General features: G+C 39.2%; 1 protein-coding gene across 2 annotated transcripts in view; it reads right to left on the minus strand.

Annotated features, from left to right (window-relative positions):
* The window catches only part of Ndfip (Nedd4 family interacting protein), a 101,658-nt gene that overhangs the window by 46,428 nt on the left and 36,866 nt on the right, over nucleotides 1-18,364 (minus strand). For both annotated transcript variants that reach the window (XM_067110198.1, XM_067110199.1), the window contains exons 2-4: nucleotides 15,688-15,792; nucleotides 15,008-15,247; nucleotides 10,612-10,771 (exon numbers count right to left, since the gene is read on the minus strand). In XM_067110198.1, the coding sequence (XP_066966299.1) occupies nucleotides 10,612-10,771; nucleotides 15,008-15,247; nucleotides 15,688-15,792 (505 nt within the window). The remainder of the gene's footprint in view (nucleotides 1-10,611; nucleotides 10,772-15,007; nucleotides 15,248-15,687; nucleotides 15,793-18,364) is intronic.

Raw genomic sequence — 18,364 nt, forward strand, 5'->3', positions numbered from 1 at the left:
GTAGTAGTAGTAGTAGTAGTAGTAGTAGTAGTAGTAGTAGTAGTAGTAGTAGTAGTAGTAGTAGTAGTAGTAGTAGTAGTAGTAGTAGTAGTAGTAGTAGTAGTAGTAGTAGTAGTAGTAGTAGTCTGAGTGAGGCTGAGGAGAATGAGGCCAAAATGGTGTTCCTGAGGGAGGTTCCTCTGATTAAGAAATTTTGCATCGGGAAGGGAAGAGATATATGTGAGTTTTTTTATGAATATGAGAAGTACTGTAGGCAGAAGTATGGGGAGAAGTATGTGGACAAGGCGGTTGCGAGAGTTCTTGGAAGGGCAGCTGAGGATGTGCTACAGAAGTATGTGTGAGGGTGAGCCAGGGTGAAAGTCCATGAAGGCTAGAGTGATTAGGCAGGTGAAGAGAATGAAGGGAAGTGTTGTATACAAGAAAGATGATAGGTTCAATGAGGCGAAGATGAAAGCCAGAGAGGAAGTGGACTTGTATGCCCATAGGTTCAAAGCTTTGGCCAGGAGGAAGTATGGAGAGGAAGGAATTGAGGAAAACAAACACCTCATGCAGAAGTTCTTGGCCACCTTTCCAGAGAAGATTAGGGTAATTTTGAATAAGAAGAAAAAAGATCGGAAGTGGTGGTCTGGGAAGAGCTTAAATTGGGAGGATGTTTTAGAAATCCTTGAAGACCTGAGAGAAGATGATGATGAACCAAAGATGTAAGTTGGGTCTGAGGTGGTAAATGGAAGGACATATGAGGACGCTTTGGTGAGTGAGGAGATAGGTGTGATGTGAGCCATGTTGGAGGAGTGTAGGAGAGAACAGGTGGAAAGAGGAAGAGAGAATGTGCAAGTGAATGTGGGGAATAACAAGAAAAGGAGCTGGAGCAGAACCCGAGAGAGGTTTAGGATTGGAAGTGTGAGTAGAATGAATGTGAATGTGAGGGGATTCACATGAGAGTGAGCAGTAGTGATAAGGAGTGTTACAGGTGTAGAAGGACTGGGCAGGTGAAAGCAGATTGCAGATGGGACAATGGCGAGTGTTTCGGCTGTGGAAAGAGAGGGCATATGTTGGTGAACTGTCCGCAAGTGAAAGAGTTGAAGTGTTTCGGCTGCAGAAAGGTGGGGCATAGAGTGAGAGACTGCCAGAATGGAGAGAGAGTAGGAGTAAGTGGAAGTTGTTGGAAACTGTGGAATGATTGCGCATCTTGCCAGGACATGTACGAACCCTCAGAGTAAGTGTGAAGGATGTGGAATGGAGGGTCACATGCAGGAAGTCTGCTGTACCAAACCCCATCCCCAGGGAAACTAAGTTTGAAGGGGGTTTACTGTGGTGAACCCTCTGGTATGGAAGGGATAGATGTATTGCATGTGAGAGAAGGTTTTGTAAGTGGGAATGTCTGTTTTGGGAATGAGTAGATTGTTGTTTGTGTGTTAGAGTAGAATGTGGTGGAGTGTTATTGAAAGCGTTGAATGGTGCTGGTTGTAGCAGAAAAGTGGTTTTCAGAAAGGCATATGTGGAAATATAAGACAATATTGCACAGAGGGAGGAATGTGCTGGATATGTAACAGGGATTGGAGGATTGGAAGTAAGGTGTGCATGAGGTTTGTTGAATCGGTTACAGTTGCAGGAATGAGGTTGGAGGAGGATGATTTTTACATTGTGGATAAGAGTGAATGAGAGGTATGACATGTTGCTGGGGTATGCATTTTGAAGAAAAACTCGATAAAAGTGTACCCGGAACAAGAAATGATAGATACGAATGGGGAGTGAAACGAGAGTGAAGTTGTATGTGGAGGGGAATGGACAAGTAAGTTTGAAGATGGTTTCTGGAGTGGAGGTGTACACAATGGAGGATGTACAATTGTCAAGAGATTTGGGGAGTGTGTGGAGTGTGAAAGTAGGGTGGAGAACCAATGTTGGAGCTGGTGCAGAAAGTTTGGGTGAAGTATTCACGATGGATGGTAGCTCTGAGTGTTATAAGATAAGGACGGTCACACATGTGTTTGATGGAATTATGGATGTAAAGGATCCAAAGGTGTGTGTACAGGTGCGTGGGGATATGAAAAAGAAAAGGTGGAGAGGCATCCATCTGGATGATAGATTGGGAAGCTAAAGAAGTGTGGTCGATTTGAGTACAGGCAGTCACCAGTTATCGGCGGGGGTTCTGTTCTGACAGTGAAACGATAACCGAAAATCGCGGATAACTGAAAACTGGCACTTATCGGCCCCAAAAATCGACGATTTTCAGTTATCGGCACCTCTGTTAGGTATGCATCGGCGCCAATACCCAATTATCGGCGTCGATAAGTGGAAATCAGTGATTTTCGTCACTAGACGTGCTCTGTAAAACCAGATCACTGATAGCCGGGGACTGCCTGTAATGATAAACACATTAAGGGGTATGATGTGATGGCCGAAGGGGCAAAGTCAGAGGAGTGAAGTAAACAAAACTTAGGGAAAAGGTGAGATTGAATAAGAAGTTGAACGAGAAAGAGAAAGAGCAGGTGTATGAGCTACTGTGGGAAAGAAAGTGTGTGGTGAGTCAAGGTGATGAGGACTTTGGGACAGCTAGGTTGCCGGAGTTCCACATTCAACTGACAGACGATACACCGATTTATCAGAGATCCAGACATTTCCCTGCTCTGGTAACGCGAGAGATTGAAGAGCAGTGTGAGGAATTAGAAAGGATAGGAGTAATTGAACCCAGTAAGAGTGCTTGGAATAGTCCACTTGTGCCAGTAAGAAAGCCTGATGGAGACTGAGAATGTGTATTGATTATCAGAGAGTAAATGAAGTGACAGTGAAAGAAAGATTCCCTATGTGTGTGGTGTCTAACTGAGTGTACAGTATGCATTGGATGAAAGTGTTTCACAAGATAGATCTGGTAAGGGGGTATCATCAGATTCCAGAGGCAGAGGACTGTAGGCCAATAACGGCTTTCTCGACTACAAAAAAACAGTATCAGTTCTGCAGCCTCTGTTTTGGATTGGCTAATGCCCCAGCTGCATTTCAGAGAGCAATGAATGTGGTACTGAGCAGTTTCCCCCTCAAAAATGTGTTGGTGTTTCTTGATGACATTTTGGTGATGAGTACGACTATAGAAGAGCACAAGGGACTGGTGTGAGAGTTGCTGAAGAAGTTAGAGAAAGTGGGGGTGAAGGTCAAGGTGAGTAAGTGTGAGTGGTTCATAGAAGAGTGGAGTTCTTGGGAGTCTGGTTACGAAAGCCAGAAAAGTCTGTGAAGAAAGTGAGAAATTTCCCTCAACCCAAGACCGTGAGAGAGTTATGTGGATTTTTGGCACTGATCGAGTTTGGAAGAAAGTTTGTGGAAGAAAGTTTGTGGAAGATTGTTCAGGGATTGCAAAGCCATTGTCAGAATGGACAGGCTGTAAGAAGGGTACAGTTGTGAGGTGGGTTGAAAGGATGGTGAAAGCACTTGAGAAATTGAAAGAGGAAATGGTGAAGGATGTGGAGTTGGCCTACCATCACTATAGTGTGGATGCCAGTAAGTTAGAAATGTATTATACGGATGTGAGTGGAGTGTCGATGGGTGGATGTTTGATGCAGAAGTAAGTGGTGAGTGGGACTGAAAGGGATACAGTGATAGCATATGTCAGTAAGGTGTTTAGTTAGGCAGAGTGAAAGTATTCTACTGCTGAGAGAGAGTTGGCTGCACTGCAGTTTTGTGTGAAAGCGTTATGACTGTTTCTGTATGGTGTGAGGTTTGTGGTGCGTACAGACCATCAACCTCTGGTGTATCTGCAGAAAATGAAAGGAGTGGATGCTAGAATTGCATTAAGGGTATCGGCGGCCTGTAATTTTGGTGATATTGGCTCAAATTCTTGAAAATGAGTTATCGTCATATTTCAACAGATCTGGGTCCTGGCCATTGCCACGCGTAAGATAATATCGATACGAAGCCTTTTAAATGGTTTAAAGGCCAATTTAAAGGCCACACCCACGTAGAGAATTAAAGGTCTGGTTAGGGGTGGTTTTACTATTTCATTTTGCACTCATTCTTCAAGTATTTGTATTTCTTTTCATTGCGTATTCTTTTGTATGCCGTACAATATGTTTTCCTGATAGAGATGGCAACTCTTCCCATGCCTGAATAATGCCAGCCAGTTGTCCCGAGAGAGAATTCTTGTATTTTTTTTATGTAATCGTATGTTTGTTATTTTCAGTCGATTGCAACACTTCCTCGGACTTTTGGACACCAGTTCTTTATTATATATATTACCAACATGCCAAAAAAGAAGTTTAGTAAGCGAAGGGAAGCAAGCTCTCGCAATATCAAAACTTATCTGGAAGCTAAAAGTATAAACACAGCTAATGTTGTGGCTTCTCACATGTCGCCACCAACCACGTGTGCTGAGGAGATGCCAAGTACTTCCTATTACGAAGCTCCCAGTAAAATCTACTATTCCCTTGAACAAATATATCAAGATGATGATGATGATGGCACCGACGACTTTGTTTTGAAGTTATCTGATGATGAGGATGGGGAGGAGGAAGATAATGAGCATTTTCAAGATGTAATTGCTGTCCCTGACGTAGCAGGTGATGTCGCTGTTTCATCAGGAGCCAACCTAAGAAGTTTTTTATTGAGAAGTTTTTTATTGAGAAGCTATATAACTGAAAAAGAAGATCTTCTAAGGGTAAGCAATGATGGAGAAATAGTTTCATTACCCTTGAGAGTTCTAAAAGACGCTTTTAGTTCGACGTATTGCGGGCAGTGTGACCGCAATATAACACTCGAAATTGATAAAAACAGTTTTGATGTTGACTTGAAACGAAAGTGTCAGTGTAAGGTACCGTCTGTTTTTCAATATACCAAAGTGCAAGCTAGTGAAAGTGTGAAAACAGAACATATCAGTGAAACAACAGCTTCATTTATATATCAAAACATGATAAATGGGGGAGGCTTGGCAGCCTTGAATAACACTCGAATTGCCTTAGGTGCCAAACCTTTAGCAAACAGCACGCATTTAACGTTATAAAGAGTATATTGAACGGATTGCTGACCAGACCTTCAAGGAATCCATGAAAGAAGTTGATAGAGCAATATTTGATTATTATGAAAGCATTGGGGTCAAACCAGATGAACATGGTAATTTACCTATCAAGGTAATATATGATGGCACCTGGATGAAAAGGGGACATCAATCCCCTATTGGCATAGGAGTTGTTACCGAGGCTTACACTGGCTTTGTTCTTGATGGCGAAGTTTTCAGTAAGATATGTAATTCCTGCAGTACTTTGAATAATAAACTGAAAACAAATGAAGTAACAAAAGAACAATATGATGCAGCTTATGAAAAACATATACAGTCTGGAGAATGCAAAAAAAATTTTGACCAAGCTTCTGGAAATATGGAAGCTGCTGGTGCTATCGCATTGTGGCAAAGATCACTAGACAGGAAATTCATATATAAAGTATTTGTTGGTGATGGGGATTCGACAGCATATAAAGGAGTATGCAGTTTGAATGAGGGCACTGGTCCTTATGGCACTCCATACCCAGTGCTCAAGGAAGAATGCATAAACCATGTTCAGAAGAGGATCGTCTTTCGTCTTATGGCCTTGAGAAAGAAATATGTTTCAAATATGTAACAACAACAAACAAAGTTATGTTTAGGAGTGAGCTTGGAGGACTCAATAAATTGAGTGATGGCACGGTGATAAAAATTGGAAAATATTTTGGCATTGCAGTAAGAAATGGAGCTAAAGATCCCACTGACCCTTTAGTTACTATGAAAAAAAATATAATGGCAATCTTTTTACATCTGACTAGTGATGATAAAAATCATGATCATTCTCAGTGTCCTGTTGGCAAAAATAGCTGGTGTTTTTACAATCGTGATTTGGCAATGAATGTATCTCCCAGGAGTCACAAGAAGATGAAAGTAAAACTCCAACTTACAGAGGAGCAAAAGATCCCAGTTCGCCAAATATTTGAAGAGCTTTCCTCTGATGATTTACTGCAAAGATGTGCGAAAGGTCATACTCAAAACCTAAATGAATCGTTCAACAGTAAAATATGGGCAAAGTGTCCAAAGGTCAGACTTCATGGGAAGGATACTGCGACCTTTGCTTTTCATGTTGCTGCAACGGAGCATAATATCGGCTATGCAGCAAGTTCATTGCTGCCTGTTATGAGAAAAATGACAGGAGAAAGCCTGAAAGGCCTTCAAATGAAAGAGAAGAGCAGGAAACGAATGTCTGCTATGCATTCAAGAAAGCAAAAGAAGCAAAGAACATCAAAAGAAGGATATGAAGGAGGAGCTCATTAGCCTCCTAAAAACCAGGCAGAACAAGAGTAGAGTGGCGTTCTATGATAACCCCCCAAAAATAATATAAACTATTTTCTTTAAGTGATAAATGTTTTTTTTTAGAGGGAATAATATCTCTTATAAAAAAGAGGGGAGCAGGTGTCACGTAGGCTTTTCTAAGAAACTTTATATGCTTCTAAAAGCAAAATAAATGGTTAGCAAAACTTTAACTGTGTTTTTCTCAAAACATACTTTTTCTACATTCAAATTCTAAAAACTCCCTTATTTATGAATGGATTTTAAAAATCTAAAAAGCAATTTGAACAAAGATAGTGAGAGAACACATCGGCAAATTTATTTTTCTTTTTTGTCAAAAAAAATTTTTTACTAAGATTTAATATATAATTTTATGGTATTTTTTATTGTATTTTTTAAAATATTTTTTTAAAATAGCATACATCACATATTAGATTTTTGAGTTTGCCGTTTTATTTGATAGGAACTAAACTTTCTGTTATTACTTTTGTTTTTAAATTGAATGATAAATAAAGAAGGAGATGTACTTTAAAAAAAAAAAAAAAGTTATGTTTAAAAGAAAAATATTCGTTAAAAAAAAAGTTTTTATCCAATTCACCTGAAATTTTGTATGCATATTCGGACAAACTAGAGGTAAAACCTGTGGAAGTTTGAACACCGTCACTCAAAATTAATTTCCGACCCCGCCGATACCCTTAAGGTTGAGGATTTGGGTGACTGATTTTGTGACAGAGTACATACTAGGTAAATGGAATATTGTTGTGGACATGATGCTTAGACCACCTGTGGAAGGGAAAGAAGAAAATGAAAGACATAAGACCGATTATCTGCCGAGCGGACTGGTAGTAGCACGTGAGAGTAAGGGAGTGGTGACTCGATGTTTGAATGTGTGGTATGGACTGAATGATTTGGTAAGTGAAGGTTTGAAGGTGCAGATGCCTGGAAGTGTGAATGATCTGAGGACGGAGGAGACTGAGGAAGTCTGCAAAAGGCCTGGATGTTTAAGAGTGTCAAATGTGGAGCAATGTCGGAAGTCTGAGAGCTATGCTGTGTCCTGGAGTAGCCCCATTTCAAGAGGTTTTGATGGCGGTGAGTAAGAAGTATAAGGTGATTGTGAAGACCAGCTGGCATCCTCTCCAGGGTCACAGGTGCCAAGCTAATCTCCAGCGACAGTGGGTGGCACCTCTTTTATCTTGAGGTCCTCATAGCATCCAATGTCAAGGTAAACTATACGCAAACTGTCATGCATTGCAATCTCTTTTAAGCCAAAGTCCACGCTCATCCTCAAGAGTGAGAGAGCTATGATAATGCAGTCAAAAGTCCTCTCCTTCATAGGATCAGTTAACACTACAAAGTGGCTTCTCTGGCTGCATCCACAGGACTGAAGGAGGTAGAAAACTCATGTAGTTGTTGTGACCAGGGTAGGAGGCCAAGTAGCCAGGTCGTTCCACGAGCATTCTTAAGGCCAGCCACTTACTACTACTTTCCTCAAGGTCCATGGTACAGAACTGCTCTCCTTATGCAAAAACAGGGTGGTAAAAGTCACTGGCTCCCACTGTCGCCACTGTGCTATCCCTACCCTTCAGTAGGGTTACAGTTTTAGCTTATAACTCCAAAACTATTACAAATTTTTTAATAAAATTTTCTGAGAATATAGTCAAGAGGTGTAAGAAAAAATATCAAGAAAAATTTGGATTCTTTGATTTTTTCATCAAACGCTCCCCTTAATGCTGGTGGTGATGCGTAGAGGTGGACAACTAAAAATGTGTCTTTTCTGATGGTTACTAAAATGGTGGTCTCAGCTTAATCGTTGGTTGGCATCCAAGGAGGCCTTCCACTTGCTCGAAGGGGCCACCTCTAGTGAAGAATAATTTAGAGTGGCATGTCATTTATTAAGGATCCACAAAGTGGATCTCCATCTGTGTTATCACTAAAGTTTGGACTTCAGGAAAGGATGAATAATAATGACTGGCACCTAAGAGAGGGACATCTACAAACCTAGGTTGCAGCGTGGTTACTGCTGACATTTGCTGACATTGGAAGACGTCGGGCCACTGCTAGATCATCATAACTACTATAGAAGCAGGTGATGCAGGCACTGGGATAGCAGAGATAGTCATATCTATTTACTGTCTCAGTCATGGAAGAGAACTTCTGTGTGATGCAAAAACAAGTACAAATCATCCTCTGTACCAAAAAGCTTGGAGGGGTTATCCATGTGTTGAGTCACTTCTAACTTCAATGATAGAGACTTCAACCTTAGGATAAAAGAGCACTATAAAGTTAACTAAAAACAGATGGCTGTTACCATAAGAAACAAGAGACAAGATGTCAGCACATACTCTACCAACAATCACGTTATTCTCCTAGGTTGGCAACTTGCAGGAAGTATGACCAAGAGTCAACAAAGTCAAGTTCTTATTCACTGACTCTCAAGGTCATTGTTATATTTCCATAGATACCTCCTGTTGACTGAACTGACATTTATCCTTTAAACAATCATTCTTCATATGATCATAAGGAATTCCAGTCACAGGACTCCTTGAAAAGATGCTAGTCCCTGCTAAGGTCCTATGGAAAAGCAGAACAGACATGGTCAGCATTTTTGATGCAACCACCGACCCAACAATCCCAGTCCTCAACAACTCAAAAGCAGCAGCAGTCACGGTCGTGGTCCCGGCCAAAGAACACTCCCCATGGCAATGAATGCCATGGTATCAATGACAACTAGCAACAGAGCTGCAATCTCTTACACAAGTGTGATCCTAAAGAGGAATGCTGAAGTGAAGTGAACATCAGGAACAGAACAAGGAATCTGTTATCATCAAACCTCAACATCTGCAAAGCTGCAAGCAGGGACATGCATGCACAATCAAGAACTGAAAAAGAAAATATGAACATGAAAAAACCATGGCTCATTTCAATGAGTCAAAAACAAGTCTATGCCAGTCACAGTCATATTCAGTGGACAGACAATGGCAAAAGGGAAACAAACAACTAAGACAATCAATCAAGTTGCATGCCCAGGACCATGGCCTAATCAACCTCTTCCAAGTTGCTATGAAACAAACTCTCTCTTGTATTTGACACATTAGTCAAGATATAGGTAGAGCAAACAAAAATCAGTAGAGGACAAATCATGGTAAACATCATCCAGGGGATCAACTTTCCTTACCTGACTTATGACAAAGACAAAATTGCTACTACCCTAAGGATCTAGCTTCCCAAAGTACAGAAGCAGATCCTAACTAGTGGATCCCACTGACCACATTGAATATTCTCCTCTATGTACAGTGAAGCACCAAGCAGGTGACTTTAAGCTGGGACTCTATCACCAGCAGCAAAGCAAGCAGACTCAATCCTCAGCCATAACCAAACAGGAAGTGGTTAAGACCAATGATACAATATACTGTACATAGCCTTTACCTACAAAACACCAAAACTAAAGTTACATAAAACAGAACAGAGTACAATATACTCAACTCTTCGTTGTATTACAGAAAACAAAAAAAGGGAAAAAGAAATGATTAAAGCAAACTGCAACACATTCTTGATCACTAACTGGTCAATTACTTCTGCACTGGTTCACTCAAACAAAACTTTCATGTACACTGTAAAAAATTAACTATACATAAATACTGTACTTACATAAGTCCAGAGAGAGAGAGAGAGAGAGAGAGAGAGAGAGAGAGAGAGAGAGAGAGAGAGAGAGAAAGAGAGAGAGAGACTAAAAAAGTTAAGTATACCTTAGTTTTACCAGACCACTGACCTGATTAACAGCTCTCCTAGGGCTGGCCCGAAGGATCAGACTTATTTTTACATGGCTAAGAACCAATTGGTTACTTAGCAACGGGGACATGCAGCTTATTGTGGAATCCAAACCACATTATAGCAAGAAATGAATTTCTATCACCAGAAATAAATTCCACTAATTCTTCATTAGCCGACCGGAGACTCAAACTCGGGCCTAGCGAGTGCTAGCCGACAACTCTACCGACTCCCCCAACGAGGAACTTACTAATTTCTTCAGTCAGACATACAAAATAGTAGTGCATCATAAAAAAATCACAGACTATGATAAAGGCTTATCTAATTAATGAGGCTATGATGAAACAAATTTTGATGAATGGCATTCATTGTGTCCTCTACACAGAAAACTGACACAACAGGTAAATTAAGAATTATGGGTGAAAAATAGTTACACCAACATTAAAGATTAAACTGAGCAACAGTGACTGTGACTGTCTGGTATAACTAGTACTGTAATATTCTTTTATAAAAATTTATTCAACAAAAATCCTTGGTTTATAGATCTGTACCTGCAAAGGCCACAAAGAACATGATGTCTGTGCCAAGAAGCTGTTCCTCAGCAATCTCTGCTGTCTCTGGGTCTAATCCACCTAGAGAGGATATGCGAAGTACTCGCATTCCACTACCACTACTGCTTGTGTTGCTTGCACCTCCCAAAGAACCACTTCCCTGTGGGAAAAAAGAGTCAAGTCAATTATAAATACAGTAATTCTCTAAGGTAAATTTACTTTTTCTTTGATATACAAACCTGTTTTATATAGGAGCATCCATTGGCAACAGCTGGTTTCCATTAATGAAGCTTGTTAATGAGTGAACAGTGAGGGGAGGAACCCTGTCATCTACCTGGCTGAATCTCACTTTTTCCTTCTGCCACAAGGACAAAAACAGGGAAGGTTAGAGGTGGGATTAAATATTCAGTTTGGTATCTTCCAAAGAATCATGAACACTTGAGTTGTAAGCCTTTTCCATATTTCATACATCTACTCCCACCTTTCCTGGTCATGTCCATGACCAAGGAAGGGTGACTTGTTAACCTCCTAAAAAGTTGGTTTACCCAATACCAGAGTCTAATATGGATCCATGCCACAGTTGGTTCAGACTTTGAACTTCATTCTAGGAAAGGAATATGGTAAGCCTTTCTCTCCTATCTGAAATAAGGCAGACAGTAACTATCGTTATCACGGGGATAAATAAGGCACTATGCCCCCTAAGAAGGCTCTACATCCAATCCCTCCCCTTGTTTAGGGAGGTCGTATGCCACATACTGGTATAACATAGTCTTCAGACAGGTGTTAGGTTGTATAGCACACGGCATCTAGCCAGAACAGCAAAAACAGAGTTGGATTGCCAATGGTCAGAAAGAACAATTATGTGAAACCTTCCATTGTCTGAAAAGGTGATCACGGTAGCCATACAATGGAATGAGTAGCCCCATAGAAAACAGAGAGATAAGTCCAAGGGCTTATGGGTGTTCCTAAATGTGTCTGTCAGGCTCCCATCCTTGATGCCTCATACTGATAGTTCCATCTAGCATGATGGGGGTGCAATTCCAAACTTTATGTACTAAATAAACAGCGATTTTGATCTTACCCCTCGCAAAAAGGCAGAAATCCCTGCGCCAAGGACATAAATTCAGAGGGGGAAGATATCAGAATATTGTCTTCCAGCTGACCTTTACTGGAGAAAAGGGAAGCACTTCTACAATCAAAGAGAGGAGGCTTGAAAAAAAAAGTACTGTGGAAGTCAAGGGAAGGACAAGAGCAGTTCCATACTTGGAGCTGGAACAGCTAGAATGATAGACATTCCCATGGAACTGACTGATTAGGGATAAAGCAGACTATCACACGTGTGTGTCAAGCTAACAGCCAAACAGAAGTCTAAATACATGGATGTCTGTCTGCGACTTCACCGAGATGTTTTAGGAATGTCAAAAGAGAAAAAAGGGTAAGCAAAAAGGTTCAGGATTGGCAGAAACCACCATGATATAGATTCAAATTAAACACCTGAGAAGTCGTCACACATGCACAACCCTTCAGCCTGCAGTGAAAGTGAGACCCGTGTTTCAGGAGATCCCTTGTACAACCTCAAATAACACCAAGATCAAAGAACACAGCACACTTAAAAAAGAGATAGTAAATTAAAAGAACAATGGGCAGAAAAAAGGAGGAATAATGACCTGCGCATTTTAATAAATCCTAGTGTCGAGGATGGTATAGTAGATACCCCTCTAAAGCAGACCCGCTCCCGTCTCCAAAGGAGCGGACCATGATGAAGACAAACCTAATGAGCAGAGACCTGCTTGACACTCAAAGTTTGCAACCATTTTCCTCTCCAAAGAAAGATGAACATCAGCGAGTTACTGGAAGAATGCAGTAACCCTGAAAAAGCAATTATTACAAAGATCGAGAAAACTATATACAGTAAACTGAATACTGCTGATACAGCTATCACTTTCTGCACGATGCTTAAAAGAGGGTCTTCTTCTACATATACTAATCTACGCCTTCATGACGCTTCAGCCTGCAGTGGAAGTGACACCCGGAGCTTCAGGAGATCCCTTCTACAACACCAACTAACCACCAAAATAGAAGAATGCCACACATTTACTAAGGAGATAGTAAAATTAAAAGAACAATGGGCAGAAGTAAGAAGGAAAGCCAATTTACACATTTTAATCAACCCCAATATTGAAGTCCATACAGCAGATGACGACCTTGAAGCAGAGCCCCCTGGTGTTTCCGAAGGAGAGGACCATGATAAAGACAAGCCCAACAAACACTGACATGCTTATCACACTCAAAGTAACCATTTTCCTCTCCAAAGAATAACGAACATCGGTGAGTAACTGGAAGAATGCAGTAATCCTGAATAAGCAATTATAAGAAAGACAGAGAATTCTATATACAGGCAGTCCCCAGTTATCAGTGGGGGTCCCGTTCCGACGGCGTTGCAATAAGCTAAATTTGCAGATTTTCGGTAATAGGCGCCTCTGTTAGGTATGTACTGGCGCCAATATGTGATTATCGGCGTTGATAAGTGAAAATCAGTGCATATCGACGCTGATAAGCAGAAATCGGTGCCGAAAGCTAGACAAGCACCAAAAAACCAGATTGCTGATAACCGAGGACTGCCTACTGAATGCAGCTGTCACTTTCAACACGACATGCTTACAAGAGGATCTTTTACCTACATTATTATTATAATTTTTTTTATTGTTTTTATTATTTTTGTTTTTATCATTTATTATAATAGGGAATGCAACCCAGCACCAAACAGGAAAGTGAAAAGTAAAGAATACACTATGAAAAAATTAACAATAAATCATATAAGTGACAAAGTAAAATATATGGGACAAATAAATAAAATAAGAAGATTGACTCATGATAGCCTATTTGAACTTTTGAAGTTCCCACTATTCAACTACACAATTGGAAAATCATTCCAGAATTTGGTTATAATGGGAATAAAACTTTTATTAAGCTGCGTGGTACTGAAACTCACACAAAAATTACATTTTTATGATAAAATGATGTTTCATTATACTTACCAAAACACTGTAAAAGCTTTTATCTCTTTAAAATTGACACATCCGAGATATAAATTTTCAAACTTTGTTTGGAACGCTGATATAATTGGCGGGAGACCCAACCCCACCGGATGCCGGCGGGGGTGGTGTGGAAGGCGACATACCCATGAACCCAGGTCAGTTTCATTCTCGGGCGTATTGGGAATGCATCTCGCGCGTCCGTCTGCCTCCAACTGTTTGGTTTCCTTTGTCTCCTTGCGCTTTACTTAAATTTCACTACATAACTAGACTATTATTACATGGTGTATGGTATAGTCTGGCAAGATCCAAAAGCACTGGATGATCAAATTTATGAAATATCTGATATGGCATGCACAATGAGCTCATTGAGTGAGGGACATTCATCACCAAATTCAGGGATGAGAAACTTAATAGAACCAAAGATTTTATCCAAAATTTAAGGTGAGGGTCAGCTGCCAAAGACCAAACAGTGGAACAATATTCAAACTACCGAAGAATAAAACATTTCTTCAAGACAGAAAGATTTTTATGCAACTGAAAAAGAGACAGACTTTATAAACTGTATTTCTTGAAAGTGAATTAGCAATAAAAAACGACACCTAGAATTTTAGTTGAATTGCATATAGTTAAAGAAACACTGTCAATGATAAGATTAGGTTGAGAGGGATCCAACGTCCTAGACATGCTAGTAATTGTACTCTTAAAGTTTGATTAGGATTTAACTTTACCCACAATAATTTGCACTATTCACTAATTGTCGCTAAATTCTCTATTAAGAGATTCTGCTTTCTATTCTATACAAACAGTCTTTATACACATTTAGGTCAAAGGTTGAAAATCTTGTAAGAACAATAAGAACTATACTTAAATGAAATGAAGCCTTTGACATACAGAATTACACACTGTATAATAATTATGTTTCTCAAACAAAGTAAATTTTCATGACCACAGAGCAGTAAAGGAGACTTCTGAACTTGCTGGCAGGGCTGCAAAGAAAATGCAGTGTTCACACTGGTTACGATTCTTTCTTCACTAAACTTTCACATCCGAGGTACGTTGTTAACAAGCTTCAATGATAGAAACCAGCTGTTGCCAAAGGATACTTATGATTATGATTAAAGTATTTAATAACATCCACACATGACTAAATAATATTAATTTTACAGTTTCAAACAATATTTTACCTGTCATAAAAACAAACTTCCTAAGATAATATGAGTTCTTATTTCGAGAGAGAGAGAGACCAACTTGATATGGTTAAGTAAATTATAAACTATTCTGACTACTGTACATGTTTTTTAAGTGTTACTGTTGAGGTACACATAGCATGCTATTTAAAAAAATATTTGAACACATACTCCAAAATGTGGTAAGGGAAACTCAGAATCTTGAGCTTCCATTGCTTTCAATCTCTGTACTTCTTCATAACTAGGAGGCTGCAACTCAGAAGATCCAGTGGTCAGTGGAACTGTCATGGATGTAGTGAGTGCCTCTCCACTGTCACACTCCTCATAAGGAGGAGGAGCATGTAAGTCAGGTTTGGGGGGAGGGATTTCATCTCTAGATCTTGTTTCACTGCCTTCAGAAGTGCCTGTTGCCTGCAAGTGATATTCAAATGATAAATAAGAAAATAACAAACAATCCCAAAGAATAAGACCTAACCACCAAGTAGCCAAGTCAATAAATTAAAAATATTTTTTGAGTGTCATGACTTTCAGAAGAATGAAACTCAAAAACTACCAAAACCAATTTTCATACTTCCAAATACTCCCTTGAACCTATATTTAGTAAGGGAAATTTTACCTGGAGCAGAGCATAATAAATATACTGCATAAGGAATAAAATAAAATTTCTTACTTGTAGACAAGCAAATCCATTTTGTAAATAAGTTTCCTTTAAATATTTCCCAAAGTTGAAACATTTAATGAATGTCCATGAAAGCTCCATACCATAAAGATATTGAGCAGGTTACATGAAAATTCTTTGAACTTTAAAAACAATAATGGGGTTAAACGTAATCCTCAAATACCAAACTTACAGAATACGGTGGTGGCGCTGGGCTCATGGCAGCAGCCTCTTCCATTTGTGGAGTGGCTGAATTAGAAGACATGCTCTCACTACTTTCCTCCTCCGATAATGGTATCTGAAAATGAAGCAAAAATTCATCTAACAGCAGTTCTAAACAATGGTGTATACACAAATACTGCTAACAATAATGAATAAAAATACACTTATTCATACATAAATACATAATTTTTACCCTTAAATACCAGTTTGGTGTACAAAACTCCACACATAATTTTTTATATGATAACCATAAAACATGAATATCAAAATCTTAATTCTGTATATTTCAAAATTTTTATAATTTTTACACTCATACTTTACACTGTTTCCTTATCTCCATCACTAGAAAGTCTAGATAAAATTAACTGCGAGATATATGTGATATAACTTAAGTTTCCTCTTATCTCACCTATATTTTCTTTGCAAAAACTCTGATCTACAAAAATATGAGAGAGAGAGAGAGAGAGAGAGAGAGAGAGAGAGAGAGAGAGAGAGAGAGAGAGAGAGAGAGAGAGAGAGAGAGCAAAACTTATATGATTAATAAAATCATATGAACACACCATGTTGCCACCTGGAACCAGGTACATTAACCCTTAAGGGACGGCATAATTTATCAATGTGCGGCACCCCAGACCGGGGAAACTTTGAGGTCGGCAAAATAAAAAAAAAGTCACATCAATGGAAAGAGAATGACACGTACATTCACACTGTATAAATAAAAAATTCTAAAAAATTTTCCCTACCTTCCACGAGAAGTTGAAAATGACTATTTACAACCCCTTGTGGGGCCTCATTTACAAGACAATCGTAAATTTTACCAACTTATATATGTTTTTTCTAATAAATAAATTTATTGTATTTTGTAAAATTATTATTACTGCTCACACAATATCAAAGCAGATAAGAAATAAAAGCAGTAACAAATTTTTGGCATATTTGTTGTAAAATATTCAAGTAAATTTGAGAAGGAAGATTCAGTAACTTTTTTTTTACTTTTACATGTTTTTTCTAATATTTCTTTGCAATTTTCTATATTTCTTTGCAATTTTCTTTGTAAAATTACATTTACAACCAACATACTATCGTAAAAGACAAAAACAAAAAACAACAGCAACCCCTTCGTATATTTACAAGCAAATTTACAAGACTCATGTGAGAGAGAGAGATGCAGTACTTACCCCCTTGAAGTCACAAGCATTACTAATACTGGCCTAACTCTCACATCTGTTTAAATACTGATACTGGCCTAACTCTCACATCTGTTTAAAAGTTGCCATTAGTGAATTTATAGCACATAGAAGTATTGGCACCTTTGTTTCGAACCATTATTACCATAACAGTGGTGCGTAATTCTGCTTCACACTGAAGCTCAATCCGTCCACCTCCCCAAACCTGTTTTACCTCACACTGAGGCTCAATCGGTCCCTTACGGATTAAATAGAGATGGCAAAGAGATCTTGTCACATTTAAAAGAATAAAAGAATTATTTCACTAACACAAACTCCTCAATAAAACTTAAATGCAGTGCTGTCCAGACACATTTAGGATGGTTGTAGTTAGGAGATACCACCAAGATCTACACCAGTGGGGGAAACTGTCTGCCTCTACTGCCAAAGGCTTTCACATCTTGATTGTGAACTATGGACTTGCAACAATCTTAGGAGATGGAAGGGTGTCTTGTCAGCAAAGTAAGAGGATTGTATCCATGGACCAGCAATGCCTCCAGAAATCTTGAATGGTTCCTAGAAGTTTACAACCTTCTTACTTTTACTAAAGAGATATAAATAATTTACTCCAATATTCCTAAGCTACAAAGTTCATCTAACACATATGGGACACTTATTTTCAGGTATGCCATAATCATTAAATGCCTTGATACTAGAGTTCCCTTTAAAAGATAAGAAATAAAAATGACATTTTTATAATAAAATAAAGTTTTATATATGCTTACCAAGTAATTAACATAGCTATTTCTAACTAGTAAGGCAGCTAAAATTTGAAAATTTGTGGCAGTGATTCTTTTGTTTTGGTGTAGGTAGCTAGTCCCGCCCACTTTCGGGAAAGACAGAAACAACTCGGCAAAGAAGTTCAATTTGTTTGTGACTAAATGACCATGCAAGGGGAGGAGGGTGGGCTCCCATTCTGTAATTACTTGGTAAGTACTTTACTGTATTTTACTATAAAAAATATCATTTTTATATAAGTAACTTACCAAGTAATTACATAGCTGACTCCCACGTTGATAGGAGGTGGGATGCATGGACATCTACCCCAAAACATTAGTAGATGTAATGAATTTGAGAATCGAAAATTTGCTAGCATTGATACCATGCTTGTTGTTGCCTTACCTGTTAAAAGAGCTGTTGCAGGAAGATACTACCTCTGGTTGACACTCATCTTAACCGCAGCAGCGCGGCAGTATAACTGAGCGTTGCCTGCTACGTAAGTGGGAGTTTTAAGCGAAGGGCATTCCAATCGCTAATAAAGCATACAAAATTGCCCCTGCCCTGGGCATATTATTACCTACACCAAAAATTAAAACCACCACCACCCATCCATTAACAAACTGATGGGCATCCAAGGCACGAAGTACCCCCGGCCTCCCTGAACACTCAACAACCTACGTCAAGGCGAACAGAATCAGGTTG

This window comes from Macrobrachium rosenbergii, chromosome 10, assembly GCF_040412425.1.
Source record: "Macrobrachium rosenbergii isolate ZJJX-2024 chromosome 10, ASM4041242v1, whole genome shotgun sequence".
In the NCBI taxonomy this organism is placed as follows: Eukaryota; Metazoa; Arthropoda; class Malacostraca; order Decapoda; family Palaemonidae; genus Macrobrachium; species Macrobrachium rosenbergii.